Source organism: Magnolia sinica, chromosome 9, assembly GCF_029962835.1.
Source record: "Magnolia sinica isolate HGM2019 chromosome 9, MsV1, whole genome shotgun sequence".
NCBI classification, from domain to species: Eukaryota; Viridiplantae; Streptophyta; class Magnoliopsida; order Magnoliales; family Magnoliaceae; genus Magnolia; species Magnolia sinica.
This window is the reverse complement of record NC_080581.1, coordinates 51,742,133-51,761,378: the sequence shown is the minus strand read 5'-3', so window position 1 is coordinate 51,761,378 and position 19,246 is coordinate 51,742,133. Positions and strand designations below refer to the sequence as shown.

General features: G+C 40.3%; 2 protein-coding genes across 4 annotated transcripts in view; one reads left to right on the top strand and one right to left on the bottom strand.

The window, feature by feature from the left end:
• The first annotated feature begins 6,947 nt into the window (after positions 1–6,947).
• LOC131255431 (zinc finger AN1 domain-containing stress-associated protein 12) lies at positions 6,948–8,630 on the top strand. The gene is made up of 2 exons (XM_058256139.1): positions 6,948–7,265; positions 8,039–8,630. The coding sequence occupies exons 1-2, from the start codon at positions 7,158–7,160 to the stop codon at positions 8,462–8,464; spliced, it is 534 nt and encodes a 177-aa protein (XP_058112122.1). The 5' UTR covers positions 6,948–7,157; the 3' UTR covers positions 8,465–8,630.
• An 87-nt stretch (positions 8,631–8,717) lies between these two features.
• The window catches only part of LOC131255430 (uncharacterized), a 72,360-nt gene continuing 61,831 nt past the window's right edge, over positions 8,718–19,246 (bottom strand). For all 3 annotated transcript variants that reach the window (XM_058256137.1, XM_058256136.1, XM_058256138.1), the window contains exon 8: positions 8,718–9,137. In XM_058256137.1, coding sequence (XP_058112120.1) covers positions 9,069–9,137 — 69 coding nt within the window. In that variant the 3' untranslated portion in view covers positions 8,718–9,068. The remainder of the gene's footprint in view (positions 9,138–19,246) is intronic.

Sequence of the window (19,246 nt, the reverse complement as noted above, 5' to 3'; positions counted from 1 at the left end):
AGATATCATTTTAGGGCATGAGCCAAAGAATGAGGTAGATAAAAATCTGTAGGGGACCCCACCACAGAAAACAGTGGGGAGAGTGATTCCCAAAATTGAAACTATCCTAAGGCCCATCATAATGTTTATTTGAAATCCAACCTGTTCAAAAGTTAAGAAAGACATGAAAGAAGGGAAAACACAAATATCAGCTTGATCTAAAACTTTTGTAGCATTTAGAAGTTTTTATTGGTGGGCGTCACTGTCCCACTGTTTTCTGTGCTGGGGTCCACTGGAGCTTTGGATTTAACTCGTTCTTTCGATATTGACCTAAAATGATCTCTCCAAGCGGATGGAATGAGTGGATACAAAACACACATTATAATGGGGCCCACGGAACTTGGTGACATCACTTCAGTAGTGGGTCTCGCTACTCAGCGTGTCATTATCTAATCCGTGCCCCTGTTCGACGAAAGCAGATTGTGGAGTAACTCACTACCCTTAGCGTACTGAGTAGACACTGTGAGGTCCACCATGATTTATGTATCTGATCCACTCCATCCATCCATTTTACCACATGATGTTAGGGCTTGAGCCCGAAAATTAATCATATAAAATGTTCAAATGGACCACACCACATGAAACAGTTGAATTGAACATCTACTGTTAAAAAAATTCTTGGGCCCCACGAAAGTTTTGGATCAAGCTTATATTTGTTTTTTCTCTTCATCCATGTCTGTATGATCTTATGAATAGATTGAATGACAAATAAACATCACTGTGGGGACTAACATGATTTCAATGGTTGAAATCAGTATTCCCACTATTTCCTGTGATACGATCAACTTGAGACTTGGATTTGGTTCAATTTTAGGCTCAACCCTTAAATGATATGGAAAAATGGTTGGACGGGGTGGATTTCTCAAAAAATTCCATGGTAGGCCCCACGCAGGATTCTAGTGCACTACTTCATGCTAAAGGCTTTTGCAGGAATTCTCCGAGTCATATTTTAATAACTGGTTTTGTTTCTCTACTGATCCTCTAAAATCATATCGTTGGTTTGAAATTTTCTACATCCGACCACTTGTGTGTTGCCAGCTCTCGACCGTATGGAAGGTAACATATGGTCGAGCGTATAGTACCTTTTCCCTATATATATATATATATATATATATATATATATATATATATATATATATATATATATATATATATATATATATATATATATATATATATAACATGAGATATTTTGTGCACTAACCAACACAAGTAAAAAGGGTGGGCTAGGATTAGGCCCCACCATGATGCATTCACAAAATCCACCCCGATCATTAGGTATGTGATAGAAATTTAGTACTATGTCTTAAAAAGTAGGTAGATTTGTGATTCACATGGGTCACACCAAGTGAAACCGTTTGGATAGTGAGCATCCCCTACATTGTTTTTGCTCATGTGGCCCACCAACATTATAAATGTAACCGATCTTTTATCCCTACAGCTAAATTTTGTCACACACCTTATGGATGGAGCGGATTTCAAATAAACATCAAGGTTGGCCAACCCCTAGCCGACTCAGCAGTGGTTGGGATGCGTTAGAGACGTGGATTGCATGGCGACCATGTCAGTAACTAACGACCTTGTTTCCAGTTGGTGCTAGTGGGCCCAATGATGATGTATATATTTAATCCAAGCTATCCATCCATTTTTCTAGCTCAATTGATAGCATGATACCAAACATGCATAAGATCGAAATTTAGAGTGGACCACACCACATGAAAATAATGGTGATTAAATGCCCATCATTAAAAATTCTTAGGTACAATTTATCTGCCATCCAACCTATTGATTAGGTCACAATGACTTGGATGAAGGGTAAACACAAATATCAGCTTGATCCAAAACTTACGTTAGTCCAAAGAATTTTTTAATGGTGGGCTTTCCGGCAATCTTGAACGATTCGGATTTTGGGCTCATATCACTATAAATGGATTCTCAGAAAGTTTTCACAAGAACGAGTGTGCAGTTGAGCATTCCTCTCTCTCTCTCTCTCTCTCTCTCTGTCTACACACACACATAGAGTAATGGTCTACTACCCATCGTACCGTATAAGGCCTTTTGCACACCAAATTACCATGGGTCATGCCAACTTAAACAAGTGTGCTATAAGTGAGCCTCACCATGATGTGTTCCTTTGATCCACTCTGACAATTCAGTCCGTGATATCAATTGAACTGTGAGATGAAAATAATATGGCTGATTTGTGATTTACAGGCCACAAAATAGAAAATAGTGGGAGAGGAGAAGCCTACCTTTGAATTTTTACGGGGCCCACCATGACGTTTATGTGAAATTCATTTCATCCATTAATTGCCTTGTAGAGGTTAATTCATGGAGACAAAACATTAGACCCATACCTGATGTATGTGGATCACACCAAGTGAAGTGATTTTGATAGTGGGTCCCCTACACGGTTTCTACTCATGTGGCCCACTAGAATTATAGATGTGGCTGATGTTGGAGCAATATGCTTAAATTATCATCATGATCCAATATGGCTGGAGAGGATGTTACGTACATGTCAAGTTGGCCTCACCTCCAGTTGACACATTATTGGTTGAGACGTTGTCCTAGGATGTAGATTACATGCTGTGACGATGATCAGCCACCTAGCAGCTGGTTGGTGCTCGTCAGCCCAACAATGATGTATGTGTTTAATCCAAGTTGTCCATCTATTTTGCTAGCTGAATGTATGGCATGATCCAAATATCAAGTGGACCATGCCATAAGAAAGATTGCTGGAAAGCGCACCATTAAAAAATTCTTTGAGCCAATGTAAGTTTTGGATCAAGCTGATATTTGTGTTTTTCCTTCATCCAAAGTCACTGTGACATAATCAATAGGTTGGATGGTAGATAAACTATACCTAAGAAATTTTAATGATGGGTGTTTAATCACCAATATTTTTATGTGGTGTGGTTCATTTTATAATTGGATATTATGCATGCTTGGGAACATGCTATCAATTGAGCTACAAATAGGGATAGATAGCTTGGATTAATTATATACATCATCGTTGGGCCCACTAGCACCAACAGGCAGCAAGGTCGTTAGTTACCTACATGGTCAGCATGCATCCCAACCATTACTGAGTCGGCTAGGGGTTAGCCAACATTGACGTTTATTTGAAATCCGCTCCATCCACAAGGTGTGTGACAAAATTTACTTGTAAGAATAAAAGATCAACTACATTAATAATGTTGGTGGGCCACATGGGCAAAAAAAGTGTAGGGGATGGCCACTATCCAAATGGTTTTACTTGGTGTGACCTGTATGAATCATAAATCTACCTACTTTTTAAGACATACTACTAAATTTCTATCACAGACCTAATAATCAGGTTAGATTTCGTGAATGTATCTTGGTGAGGCCTAACGCAAGCCCACTCTATTTTACTAGTGTCGGTTGGTGCGCAGAATATTTCATGCGGTGCTGAGCTGCCTTTTCAATCAATCTCTGGCTGCATCATCTCAATGTCATCCAGCCCGCTATTGGTGCTACGATAAGGGATGGAGTCCTCGGTCTCAAGTGTTTGTGTGTGTGTGTCTATATATATATATATGCCTCCGTAGGAACCCATGTAAGGGAACTGTTTGCGCACATATCACCATCGTTGGAGTGTAATGACGTCATCAAGTTATATGGCCCTACTATGATGTATTGTTATATTCAAACTCTCCATCCATTTTAGGTCTACAACAAAAGGCAGTAAAGATTTGAGCACCTACCGTTGAAATCTTGGGTGACCTTTTTAACAGGGTAGATTGCAAATAAAAATCATGGTGAGCCTGGGGAAGGTTTCAACTAGAGTAGTTATTGTCTCCACTGCTTTATGTGGTATGGTCCACTTAAGTTTTGGATCTACCACACTTTTGCGCTCATGCGTTAAAATGATCTTGCCATGTGGATGAACGGTTTGGATATAATACACGCATAATGGTGGGCCCACAATACTTGATGACGGCAACACACCATGGTGCGGCACACCACGCATCGTGCGGGGATGGGATACCACCCCACAAGGAAATGCCTAGAGACAGACGGTCCTGTCATGGGCTATGTGGCCCACCGTGATGTATGTGTTTCGTCCATGCCGATCATCCATTTGAAAAAAAAAAAAAATCATTTTAAGGCATGAGCCCAAAAATGAAGCAGATCAAGTAATCAAGTAACCACACCACAGAAAATAAGGGATTGAATGCCTACTGCCCAAAATCTCTCGGGGCCACGGAAGTTTTGGATCAAGCTGGTATTTATGTTTTCCAATGTTTTCCTTTCATCCAGTCTATGTAACTTTATTAACACGCTGGATGGCAAATAAACATCATGTTGGGCCTATGACAGTTTCAATGGTGGCTCATTGTCACCACTACTTCCGGAGTGTGGTCCACTCAAGCCTTCTATCTGTCTCGATGGCTTGAATAAAACACATAACAGCAGGCTCCACAGAGTCCCTGACAGGACCGTCGGGCTTTAGCTAGTTGGTGGGACCCGGGACGGATTACCATGCGGACAGGGCTCTGTGGGGCCCACCGTGATGTAAGTGTTTTATCCACGCTGTTAATCGTTTTTCTTAAATTATTTTAAGATATGATCCAAAAAATAATGTAGGTAAAGAGCTTAAGTGGACTACAAATTGAGGATTGAATGTCCACCATTTTTAATTTATTGGGAGCGGGAGAAGTTTTGGATCAAGCTGATTTTGAACGTCCACCATTAAAAATTTATTGGGAGCAGGAGAAGTTTTGGATCAAGCTGATATTTGAACGTCCACCATTAAAAACTTATTAATAAGGTCGCGTAGATGTGGGTGAAGTGAAAAAAAAATATCAGTTTGATCCGAAGCTTCTCTAGCTCCTAATAAATTTTTAATGGTTAACGTTCAATTCCCAATTTGTAGTCCACCTAAGCCCTTTTACCTACCTGATTTTTTGGATTGCATCTTAAAATGACCTAAGAAAAATGATTAACTGCGTGGATAAAACACTTACATCACGGTGGGGCGGGGGTAGGACGCAATCCGCGTCCATCCGCGCCCCCACGCAGTCCGCTTCAATCTTTCTTGGGTGCCGCTTCGGTGATCCCCGGATCCACCGAGGTGGGTGGGATCCCTGAGTGCGTGGGGCCACCGTGATGTATGATCCTTATATCCAGGCTGTCCAACCGTTTTGACAGCTTATTTTTGGGCATTATTAAAAAAATTGAAGCAGATCAAAATCTCAGTTGGACCGTTAATCTCAGTTGGACCATAACATATGAAACAGTCCAGGGCCACCTAAATGTTTATTGCCATCCAATTTTTTTGGTAAGGTCACAAAGACCTAGATGAAAGGTTCACACAAATATCAGCTTGATCCAAAACTTTTTGTCGCCCGCAAGAAGCTTTTAGTTGTTAGTAACCACTGTTTCCTATGGTATGGTCCAATTGAGATTTAGATCTGCTTCATTTATGGGATCATGCCATAATGAGCTGTCAAAACTGTTGGACGGTATGGATGTAAGGAATATACATCAAGGTGGGCCCACAGTCAGCGACCCCACCAATTCGGTGGCCCCTTTCTCATATGAGTACTCCGTGAAAGCCGAAAGCTAGGTTGGGCCACCGTGATGTTTGTGAAATACGTTCATCTGTTTTTTCAGATCATGTTAGGATATGGTCCCAAAAATCAGACAGATCCAAAAATCAAGTGGACCACACAAGAGAAAATAACGAGGATTGAATGTCCACCGTTGAAACATTTGTGAGGGTAAGGATAATATTTTGTGTTTTCAGTTATCTCAGTAAGAATGACCTTATGAATGGCATGCATGGCATATGAACATAACCCAAGGGAGGTTACAACTGTCGGCTCTCTACACACTTTTTGCTGTCGCGTGTAGGGCTGTCAACGGGCCAGCCCAGATTTTGATTTCATGGGCTTGAGCCCGCTCATTATCACCCTTGTCGTGCGCATATGGCTCCTGTACCTACGGTTGCTGGGGAAGGATTGTACTGTAGACCTGCTCTCCTGCGGAAACGGATTGGCTACCCCCCTGCCACCAGTGGCTGGTGGTCGGTGCTCTCTGGGCGCCACCATCATGTACGTGTTTCATCCATTCCGTTCATCCATTTTTACATATCATTTTATGACTTGATCCCAAAAATGAGAGGGATATAAATCTCATGTGGACAACACCACATGAAAACAATAGTGATTGGATATCCACCATTAAAATCCTCCTAAGGCCCACTATACTGTTTATTTCACATCCAATCTGTTGATTAGGTCATACAGGCCCAGATGAAAAGACAAAAACAAAGAACAGCTCGATCCAAAATTTTTATGGCCCCCAAAATGTTTTTAATGGTCGACCCTCATTCAACACTGTTTCCTGTAATGTGGTGCACTTGATATTTGGATATACCTCATTTTTATACTCATAATGTAAAATGATCTATAAAAATAGATGGACGGAATGGATGAAACGCATACATCATTGTGAGGCCCACAAAGCACCGACCACCAGCCATTGGCTGGTGTAGGGGGGAGTAGCCAATCCGTTTCCCTCTCCTGCGCACATTATTAGGTGAGTAGCACACGTGTCGTAGGCACAAAATCTGAATGGTCCATGTGATGCAGCACCCCTTGAAACCTACCAGGACCAACTTTCGGCTTCATTCAAAACTCTGGTGGCCCATAGCAAAGATAGAGGCAAATCAAGGGAGGAAACTGTTTCTGTATATCATCGCCCACCAGAGTTTTTGATCAAGCTGAAAGTTTGATCCCTAGAGGTTTCATAGAGTGCCGGATCACATGGACCGTTCAGATTTTGTGCCCAAGACACATGTACGAAGGTGTGCAGGTGCGCGGGTGAGCACCTCTCCCTATATATAACTAAAAACTGTGTTTGGGTGAAAGGAGCAAAGTTGGGACGACTCCGCAAATCAACTTACTTGGATCGCAAGGCGTCCATCGGAAACCTGTAACTGCAAAATCAACTTACTTGGATAGAAAGGCATCGATAGGAAACCTATAAATATACGAGTCCCGAAAAGGATAGACGTAGAGAGAGAGAGAGAGAGAGAGAGCGAACGAACGAACGAACGAACGAACGACCGACCGACCATACGTACATACATGGAAGGAGGAGGAACAGAAGCGTTTCCTGAGCTGGGGAAGCACTGCCAACAATCTTCATGCAATCAGCTGGACTTTCTTCCCTTCAACTGCGACGCATGTCTAATGGTCTGTCATCTCTCATCTCATTTCCTTCCCCATCTTTACTACTTTCTCCTTTCCCTTTTCCTTTCCGTCCATCAGGTGCACCTCCTCGACTTCTTCATCTCGCAGATGAGGCAATCAGGTAGGTCACATCCGAGTGAACAATGGGAAATCATGCTTAACGAGCTGGATTTGGATTGGCCTTTTTTTGTATCCGTTTGTCGGATGTACCTGATGAATGGCTTGGATGGTATATACACGATAAGGTGGGGGCCCACAAAGTCCAGTAGGTTTTATAGGTCAGGCCTCCATCCTCCCAACGGGTCCCCTTTGTATGTACCACTTTCTGTGTTTCCCTCCAATCAGCCGTTACACATTATGGAAAAGGAGGATCTGACCCACCCATTAGTGGGCCCCAGAGAGTGTAGACACTAGCCTATCATTCTCATGCATGTTTGTGTGTCATCAGCAGCGTGTTGAGTTGAGGTGACTTTCCCAGATAAAGAGAGGAATGGTGGAACATGGGTAGCCTACCCTAATTAGTTGGGATAATAAGGCTTAGCAAGATGATGACACCCGTTGAGATAACTTGCAAAAACAATTCACGGATTCGTGGATCACATCCATGCCTGAGATGGGTGGGCCGCACCCCCACATGACCTGATCACTGATCGTGTCATTATCAATTATTCTTATTCAGCTAATGTAGAATTTATGTTCATCTGGGCTTGCTGGCTGTTGAATGGAGTACCATTGGATTGGGGTTTTGTCCGAAAGTAACACTGGCTTATTGGCAGGTATATTGCGTGGAGCATAGATCCTACAAATCCCACGACTGCCCAAAAGCTGAGCGCCAGAGCCGAACTGTGGTGGTGTGCAGCTCATGTTCAATGTCGATAGAAAGAGACGGCAGCAAGGATGACAAGATCATCTTGGAGCAACACCAACAGTCTGGGAACTGCAATCCTTCTAATAAGAAAAAGCCCACATGCCCCGTCAAGCGATGTAAACAAGTACTGACCTTTTCCAACACCGCCGCTTGCAAAATTTGCCATCAGAAGGTGTGCTTGAAGCACCGTTTCCCTTCCGACCATGCCTGCAACAACCCCGACGCATCCACAAGATCTAAGTTACTGACTGCTTTGGCTGCTCGGAGCAACAAGACATGTGGGCAGGAGAAGCATATGTCATCTCCTCCCCCACCATCTGTCAAAGCTTATTGATATTGAATGGCTGATGTTTATTTATTTCAATAACATGTCTCCAAAAACCCCTGTAATCTGCATTCCACTTGCAAAAATAACCAGCAAGCGTTCCCTGTGGACATAATAAGGAAAAATAAAATAAAAAATAAAAAATGCAAGACATGCATCAAAGAATTGCCTGCAAGAGGTATCTCCTTCCGCGCGAGAGAAATAGCAACAACCTCTTTTGTGAGTCTGAAATCTCTAACACCAACCGAGTGAAAGACATACATTTCAAGGAAAGACAGGAAGCAAACCTCCCTCAGTGATATCACTGCAATACTTGCCACTACAGCAGAAGGCAAATCTCTTAACATAATATGTAGATAAAACACTGCACTAGACTTCTATCTATTCATGTAACTTGGATTCGAGTTTGCTGGGAAGAATGCTATTTTCAATCAACTTGAAATTGGGGAAAACCTTTAGGCCAATTTTCCAAAAGCGAAAAGTTAAAAAAAAAAAAAAAAAAAAAAAAAAAAAATACATGGAGAGGATTATCTTGATATACATGATCCCTACGTTATGTTACCAATCATTCAAAAGAACCGACATCCCTACCCTTCATTTTATCCATCTTTTCTCAAACCTCTCGTGACTGTCGATGTTTGGAACGAGGCAAGAGAGCAAGGAGAATCTTCTTCCTGGGTCCCTACACAGCACAGCCCACAACCTCTCATGAGAAACAAAGTCATGTCTGATAATGATGATGATGATGGTGGTGGTGAACATGAACACATTTGACACAAGTCCTCAGACCCTATCTATCAAACTCATCTTTACACATGGAATTTAAGAAACAAGCAAAAGAGCATGATTGCATCCCATTTAACAAGTCCTAAAAGTTACTTGGCGCTGTTCATCAGTAACTGATTTCCTTTCCAGAATACTTGGAATGAAAATTGATTCAAGTTATGACTTTAGAATCACTACAATGCAGCGTGCCAGTTAATGTCATATTTACCAGAGCACACAAACACATGAATTTATAGACATACATACATAGATACAGAACTTTTAAGTTATCATGAATCAGGCAATTTCTTTATTACATTAATGAAGAACTTTGTCCCAACCTTGGCATGAGATGATAAGTTAATAACTCGATATTTAATAATATTTTCTATTCAGGAGAACATTCCATCTCCAAAAATTTGCAAGTCAGTAGTTCCTGTAGCATATCTACACTTCTCTTTCACCACTCTTCTAATCTATTCAAATTAATTTTTCTCCACCAACATCCTCTGTTTGGTTAAGATTGCATGAGGTTTATTTCCTTGAGTTTCTACAAAAGGCAATTCGAATTTTGCCATCCATAGTTGAAGGTCAATGCGCGCTGAGCAGCACTTATTTATTCCTAGATGAAAGTAAAACAAATCTGGCCAGTACCCGTGGAAAGTTCCTAATCTAATGACTTGAGTTTCATGACTTTATGTAAGGACACTGTTTCCTCCTCTCATGTCCACTGTAATGCTACTCAGAAGCTAATATTCTGGCAAGAGGAAGGGTTACCAGAGCTGCTCTAAATCACTATTCAATAGGGGAGAGGTGGTTGGAGGTGTTTGAAAAGCAGTAAGGGTAATGGGATCCAAGATCCGGGCAAGGGCCTTGGATAAGGCAAGGTGTCAAGCACCTTCTCCACCTGCATGTGTAGACGGTCTCTACCCTATGGGATTCAAGGTTCATGGGATTAGAGCTCTAGGCAAAAATCCTCACATAAGTAATAACAGAAAAATAAAATGAGCAAGCAAGTGCGAAAAGGATGGAGATGTAGTAAGTAAATGAATGAGAACTCCGTCTCTATGGACCATGGAGGGCCTTAGATCTAGAGATTTGAATAGGAAAAAAACTTTGTAATCCTCCTCCCAGTACAGGAAGCACTATGAAACCTGAAGGGTTCATAGATCCTTGACACTTTCTCGTTCCTTGATACTCCTCATTCACAAAATAAAAATTCTAGGGAAATGGAGTGTGGGGTAGCAGATATGTTGCAATATAATATGGGTTGCAATGTAATATGAGAAGGCCCCTGTCTAAATGTGTCTCTTAGTTTTCTACAGATGGTCTTCGATCAAAAGAATGAGTGGGAACTGGGTCCATACTCATGCCTTGGTGGTAGATTCACAAGAGTTTCAACACGAGGTCATGGGTTTGAGTACCCATTGTGGTGAAATCCCACTGTGGTGTGAGTGCGTGGGTGTGTGTGGGGTGAGAGTGCCAGTGTACAAAAAAAAAAGGAATGAGTGGGAAGAACTCTCTAATCCTCCCTTGCACTAGGAGGCATTAGGAGGATTAAAGGGGTCTTCGACCCTTAACCCCTTTCCTTTTCCTTTTAACATTAGATGTTCTAGGGGATGGGATTTCCTATGGTTTTGTCTAAAAGCAAGGAGAAGAGGAGAGATGGAGTGTACAGGGGTGGGCGGGAAGTACCGAATCCGAATGCCATTTGCTAAAAGGCAAGGGATCTTATTTATAGATTTAGGAAATGGGCTTTTCGTAAATTTGGAGGAACTTGGTTAAAAAGGTGGAAGGGAGTGGCACAATCCCATAATATTGACTGCAAAGGGACACATGTCACATACCCATAGGACCTTGGGTAGGTATTTTGGTAATTTTGGACTCTCTTTAGGTGCAGGGGCACGTCATTTTCTCAAATAAATAAATAAAAACAAAAACAAAAGAAAGTGAGAATACAGGGGGGAGTTCCTTGGCAGTCGTTTTTAGGCAAATGATAGATTGGGAACATATGGAAATTTCCTAAGAGAGACACTGGGCAAAAAGACCAAAGGAGACTCATGGCACAAAAAGACAATAGGAAACTCACAACAAGAAGAAAAAACAATACATATGGTAGAACGACAAATGCCACACATGCCAACAAGACAAAAAAGGAGACACATGAAAAGACAAATGAGGCACATGACAAAAGTACAAGAGGAGACGCATGGTAAAATGTCAAAGGGGGGGCAACAATTTCTAAGATGGGCACATGGCAAAAAGTCAAAGCGGACACAAGGGAACTAGCCCAAGGGAGACACGTGGCATGTTCCTAAGTGGGACACATGGAAAATGGTCAAAGGGAGACAAATGGCAAATGGTCAAAGGAAGACACATGGCAAAAGGTGAAAAGGGGAGTGTAGTGATTATTTAGGCGAAATCAAATCTCCATCATCAGTCTTCAAACAACTCATGATCAAACTGCTTTATGGGTTAAATTTTCAAAGAATCATGTGTAGATCATCATCATAATTATTATTATATTTATTCTGGGGGACTAGAGCATGATTGTGACCATGTGAAGGGTGGGCCACCATTGAAGGTCCCACATGAAGAGAGCCCTTTGCTTGAGTGATTCCCATCTTAGGCTCACTTGTTTTAGAGAGATTCTCTTACTTTGTTTTAGAGTTAAATTATAACTATTATTACCATAACTTTTCTCGCGGCCATTTTAGTATATTAAATGGAGTCGAGAAAAGTGAAATTAGTCCCTTTTGAAATATTATTAAGCTAGCTTTCCAACAAGCCTAAGACCATGCATTTCCAACATCGTATGAGCAAGTTGTGGTTGATTTTCTTAGGGTGTATAGGGTTGTGACGTGAATAAGGGATATCCTATCATTTAAGCTAATGTGTTGAAATAGATGATTAGGATTAGAAGTTATGAGGTGGAACGAAAGGTCTAAATTGATTAAGTTTTAAACTATGAATGGGTTGTAATCGGTTTATATATATATATATATAAAGAACCCTCTATGTGGAGAGGAATAATTATTGATTGGTGATAAAGAAATTCAGTTTGCACCTGTGTGTTTATGGGATTGAGAATAGCCTCACTAAGCCACTCGTGGAGATCCAATTTTGAGGATTTTTGTTCTCTATTGTTGAGTCGCTCGCAAGTTGCCAAAATCTGGCACGATCAACATGATTTGTTGCTGGGTCGCCTACTAAATCACGACATCAGTTATCCGTTATTGGCTTCTGTTGTCGACACTTTGCCATCATCCTTGATGCTCGCACGTCTCACCTCAACAATATGAATGACCATCATTATTTAGAATCAGAGTGAAGTCACGACCAGTAACCGATCCCTATTCCCCATTCTACCACTGCTGCCATATTCATCTTCATCATCTCCATTTTCATTCCCCACCCTTCATCATCATCACCATCGCTCACCATCATCATTATAATCCATTCCATCATAGATTCTACCTCAAACTAGTCAAATCTTCAATCTTAAATGAGGTGCCTGATTGCGATGGTGGATTATTGGACCTTAAGGTCCAATATTTGACGAAAAGCCCAAAGAGATCGGTCCGATCATTGCCAACCTCTACCCAAAAACATCATCAGCGATTCAACATCAACAACTACCACCACCTTGTTGCCCATTGTTGATGACACACTGCTATCATAGTTGCATAATATGCCTCCACCATCCATTGATCGTTGTGTCTCATCACTGTATTTGTTCGAGGGCTCAAGTGGAAACAAAACTCAAGGATGAGTTTTTCTCAAACTGAGGAGTAACGCATTAAGCATTTGAGCTACATCGATCTCCATTGTTGATCTTCAAATGGCCCGCGATTAATCCATTCAATGGCCCAAATTTTTAAGGAATCATGCGTGGATCGTTATTTTTTACCCGGAGAACCATCCATTGTAGGTACCACTTGAAAAGTTCTCTTTTTGGGCAACTCTCATCTTTGGTTTGCTTGTTTTTAAAGTGATTTTCTCTCAATTTTTATTATTTAGATAGAGTTAAATTTATAGCTATTATTTTTGTTACTTTTCCCGTGGCTCACTTTTGGGATATCGAATGATGTCAAAACAATGTGAAACTGATCTGTTTAAAAGATTATTTAGCTTTCCAATTAGGCTAAGATCATAAAAATCTGACATCATATGAACAAGTTATGGTTGATTTTCTAAGGAAATGTAGGATTGTGAAAGGAACATGGGATGTTTTTGTCATTTTCAGCATTTTGTTGAAATAGATTATTAGGATTAGGAGTTAGGACGAATGAAGGGTCTAGATTGATTAGGGTTTAAACTATGCATTGGTTGTAATCAGATTTTTCTTATAAATAAAGACTCTACGTGGAGAGGAATTATGCTAAAAAAAATAAAATCAGTTTGCACTGTGGTGTGTTTCTGAGATTGAGATTTTCCTCATTGAGCTGCACGTGGAAGTCCAATTTAAAGGTTTTTGTTTTTCCATTGTTGAGTCACTTGCAAGGTGCCAAAATCCAGCCTGATTAACGTGATTTGTCGCTAAGTTGCTCGCCAAATAGTGGCATCAGTTATCCGTCATTGGATTTTGCCATCAACATTTCAGCATCATCCTTGATATCCACGCGTATTGCCTAAATGATATGTACTCTCATTAGGGAGGAACATGGTTAAAAAGGAAAAGGGATACATAACAAATAATTAAAGGAAACATGGCATTTTCCTATAAGGCCTACGAATGGGAAAAGGAAGTAATTGGGTGTGGTTTTATCCTACGGTTATGATCCCTTGTGAAGTACGAGTTTGGGAGTGGGCCAACATGTGTTGGTGCTGATAATCAAATCAAATCAAATAATTTTTTGAAAGCACCTAATGCCTAGACATTTCTAAATGGGCACAATAGTCATGTCCAACATGTGTTGGTGCTGATAGTTCTAGTACCAACGGTCCTACCATTGCTCAAAACCAAAACCTGCAAACAATTCTATATTAGGAAAGAAAGCAGAGGAACATCTACAGTAAACGGGAGCTATTCCTAAGTTGAACAAAGGTCCCAAGCAAACTTACCCAGATAGTGAGTTGCTTGGGTACGTGGAACTTAAATGCATAAGTGTATTGTTGCTTCCTCCAATAGGTTGTGTGCTAGGGATCATAGGGTTTGATCCAATACATGTGCTAAATATATGCAATTTAGATTTATACATGAATTGACATCGCAATTTATATATGAAATGATAAATTGTTATTATTATAGATCTCGTGAATAGTCTCATATTATATGCATGTTATTGCATGGATCAAAGCATAAATCTCTATATTCTAAATACAAATTTACACCACAACTTAATCAACACTAAGACTATAGAATCTTAATTTCAGGTTCATAAATATAGTGATCCAGATCATAAATGACCTGTAATTGCGATCACATGATTTGTAACAGGGTTGGTAATTTAAATAACATTGGTCTAGAGACATGAGCATGGTACATGCTTCCAAGTTGCATCCCCATGAAGCATGATATAACAACTGGAAGAGCATCACAAACAGCATATCACTAGCCTTGCCTATAGAGCTCCCGTCCCAATTAAATGCATTAAATGAGTCACATCTGATATGTTGACTGCGAATGAAAGAAATTATCTCTTTAACCCTACCCATAAAGCTCTCTTTTTTGCTTTGATAAGTCATCCTCACCAATCACAGCCAAAGGTTTTACATTGAACAATCCATCTCGACTTTGACTACAACTCCTACACCAATAGGACCCACCCACATTCCTAAACAAACTTCCTTCAAAGTCGAGATTCAACATGCTAGTACAACATGGACTCATAACTATCCTATTTTCCCCTCTACTGTTTCTATCTGTCTTCCACAATTTCAGATCATTCCTGTTTGAGATCAATTTGCCTCACACCCACAAACTCTTCGTAAAACAAGGCCAAAAGATAATTCTCCCTCTTGCATGCCCAACCACCTTGCCTTCATTTTCTAATCATTCCATTTTCAGATCATTTTTCCTCAAGTCCACAAACTCTTTGCAGACCAAGGCCAAAACATAATTCTCCCTCTAGCTTGCTCAACCACCTTGCACACATTTTCAGCTTTGCTTCAGAAGCATCTATCATAAGATTCCTTCCAGATAAACCAAAACAAAGCTGAAATCTGGAGAATCCTGCCTTGCAGGAAGTAGAACTCAATCTTCCAAGCTACTAAAATAGCTCGAGAACTCGAGCTTCCATCTTCCACAATTTTTAGCCTGAGATCATTTTGCCTCGTTCCAGAAAACTCCTCAAAATCAAGGCTAAATGTTAATTGTACCTTTGGCTCCTATATCTTCAGTGTTATTCCAAAACAATCTATTTGTTCTGCTCCTTCCAAATAGACCAAAAACCATTGAAAGCAGAGATTCCAAAGAATGGTCCCTCGTGGCAAAAGTTTCCAACCTTCTAAAAGAGCTGCAAGAGTCTAGCATCAACCAGGAGACTCCTACCAATCCAAGGATACCCATCCACTTAAGTCTCCTGTGTGAGAAGCACTATCTAGTCGTGACTCCTTTAGGTGTATTCAATCTATATGGACAAAAAGGTCCATCCCAATGGTGAGCTTTGTAACTGCCTACCTTCAGTTGTATCCTCTAACAAAAAGTTTCTTCCACTGTTTTGATTGCTCTCCAAAGACCCGATCATTGGGAAGATGGAAGGCTTGGAACATCCACTGTCCAATAGAACCATAGTTGCCTTGAATTGCCTTCTTCCAAATCCCATTTTCTGTTAATATTGAAATTAATCAGTACCTTAAAAATTCTTAAATCCTATGACCTGCCCACTGTAATACATATGAAAATGCAATACAGTTTTTATGTTTCTTCATATTTAACACTAACATATCTGATAATTTCTAAGGAGAAGATAACCTAAATAACATCACCATAATGGCGTACCCTGGTTTTTCGAGGTTGAAACTCCAGGTACCTTTCAATATGTAGTACATGACGCCCGCAGCTTTCATGGGTAATATGGGAAGGAAATAAATGATTAATAGAGCCAATCCCTAGGAATTTGGCGATAGCCATGCAATTCCGAACAACATGAAGAAAACTTCCCATAAATTCGTTGCGAAAGAATAATAAATAAATAAATGGTCAATGTTTCCTCATCGTGGTAGCACATGAAACACATTCTGGAGAATCATCTTTCTCTCACGGAGATTGTCGGCCGTTAGCACTGTGTTACATCCCACCAGTGTTGTGAATAGCGGTGTAGCGTACGCTACCTAGCGCATTAAAATAGCGTATTTCCCCTGTAGCGTAGCATACACTACATGCATGTAGCATGTAACATGAATAGCGTACGCCTCAGAAGCATGCTCCATTTTGGTTAAAATAAAAGATGTACTTTGTTTTGTGAGTTTGTAAAGTGTTTTAAAATGGCGGTGACTCATATTTCTCACACGTGGCAACATGTAGATCTATCCAGACCATCCTTCACACACGTGGTGCTGCGTAGATTATAAACATGTGCTCATTTAACCTTTTCGACAATCTAAACCATTCAAAAATGGGCCTCCAAATGTACGGATGAGACTTTTTTCCTCTTAGGAGATGGTGGGAGACTCATATTAAAACAAAAAAAAAAAACTTTTTAACTTAAAAGGTTAAGAAGGCTTTCTTTCGAAAGCCCTATCTCGATGCCGCACTTGCCGCAACAAGCTTCCTGGAGAACTTCGATTCTCTCGATCCAATGGCTCATTGAAGAAGAAATTTTGGGCATTGAATCGGCCCCATTGGAGAATCTTATTCTTGTATTTTCAAGAGCATTGAAGCCCAAACAACGGAGAAATCACATTTCTCCCATTTCGCAGCTGCAAGGATACATAGCTCAATAAAATTAGTTTCCAGTTGATTAAATCTCTATTCAAGGTATGTTTTGGCCCTTTAATCATTGCTAATGAGTTTTCTTTTATTTATGTTGGAAAGTTGTGGTTATTTTTTCATTTTTTCAATTTTTTTTCTTTGTGGGGTCCTCTATTGTGTTTAATGCCATGACCCACATGCGTGGAATCCACTGTAGTGTGTGTATGGCATGGCCCACATGAGTGGGGGTCCACTATGATGTGTGTATGGCACGGCCCACATGTGTGAGGCCCACTGTGATGTGTGTATGGCATGGCCCAACTGTGTATGGTGTCCAACTGTCTACTCAGTAGTGTACACTATCCATCTGTGAATTTTATTTTTCAGTAAATTATGGTTAAATGTCCATCAATTGGGAATTTTTTGTTTTTCAATAATTTGAAAAGAGGGAGATGTCTAAGGGTAAAGAGAGATTTTTTGTGGAAATATGTTAAAAAGGATCCACTAGGACAAGCCTGTAGAAATTATGTTTTGTAAATTTTGTGGTCAAAGATGTACGGGAGGCGTGACTCGCCTAAAGAATCATTTGGCTGGAACACACAATGGGATAAAGCTATGCCCAAAAGTGACAGCGGAAGCAAAAGAGGAGTGTCAAAAGGCTCTAACAGTGTATCACAATGAAAAAGATAAAAGAAATGAGGTATTTCGTGATATAGGAAGGGCAGGATCGACATATTGTTCTAATTTTGGTAGTGATAGTATGGGTAATGATGCTTTTGTGATTGGCAGTGGATCTTCTGGGACTTGTAACCCTGTGATGAGAGCAAGAGGTCTCATAGACCAATTTGTTAGCAGTGAACCGCGACAGGCCACATTGAATTCAAAGTGGAAGAGGGAATAGAGAAAAGAAGTGTGCAGGGCGATTGGGAGATTTTTTTTTGGAAATGCTTTGTCATTCAACCTTTGTAATAGCTCATACTTTCCGGCTATGTGTGAAGCGATTGGAAAGTATAGGCAGGGATTGAAGCCACCATCCATGCATGAGAAGAGAACATGGATACTAAAGGAGGAGGTTGGTAACATTGATACTTTGATGAAAGCATATAAAGATTCATGGAAAACTTATGTGTGTTTGATTATGTCCGATGGTTGGACAGAGGGAAAGAATAGAAGTATCATCGACTTCTTAATAAATAGTTCGGCCGGAATGATGTTTTATAAATCTATTGATGCTTAAGATTCAATAAAAGATAAAAATTTGTTGTTTAAATATCTTAATGATATTGTGGAAGAGATCAAAGAAGAAAATGTGGTTCAGGTTATCACAGATAACCATTCGAGCTATGTGAGCGCCGATAAGAAGCTGATGGATAAGAGAAGAAAGATCTATTGGACTCGATGTGTTGCACATTGTATAGATCTAATGTTGGAGGATATTGGAAAAATGAAGATTTATTCTGAAACACTCGAAACGGCAAAAACAGTGACAGTTTATTTATGGACATGGAATTGTCCTTAGCATGATGAGAAGCTTCACAAATAATCATGAGCTTCTACGGCCGGCAGTGACACGCTTTGCAACAGCGTACCTCACCCTTCGAAGTATTTATAAGCAAAGGAAGGATCTTCAAGCCATGTTTGCATCAGAGCAATGGTCTTCATGTTCTTGGGCTAAAAAAACCAAAAGGAATAAGGGTGCGGGCTATCATAATGTTTGATCCAAAGTTTTGGCCGCATGTTGTGTTATGTGTTAAGAGCACAATGCCTTTGGTAAGTGTTTTGAAAGAAGTAGATTCAGAGGAGAGGCTGGCGATGGGCTTCATTTATGAATTGATGGATTCGGCAAAGAAGAAGATTGCATTGAATTGCAACAATGTAAAGAAGAGATATCTTCCAATTTGGAAGAAGATAGATGAGAGATGGTCTCAGCTTCATCATCCTCTACATGCAGCTAGGTTTTATTTGAATCCTCAAATACGGTACTTAGATAAGTTCTCTACACACCCTGAGATAAAAAAAAAAGAAAAAAAAAAGAAAAAAAAAAGGGTTGATGGAGTGCATGGATAGGATGATCACTGATATAAATGATCGGTTTGATGCTGATATTCAATTGGATGAATATGACTTTAGAAGAGGAGATTTTGGTTCTTAGCTAGCAATTACAATTATGA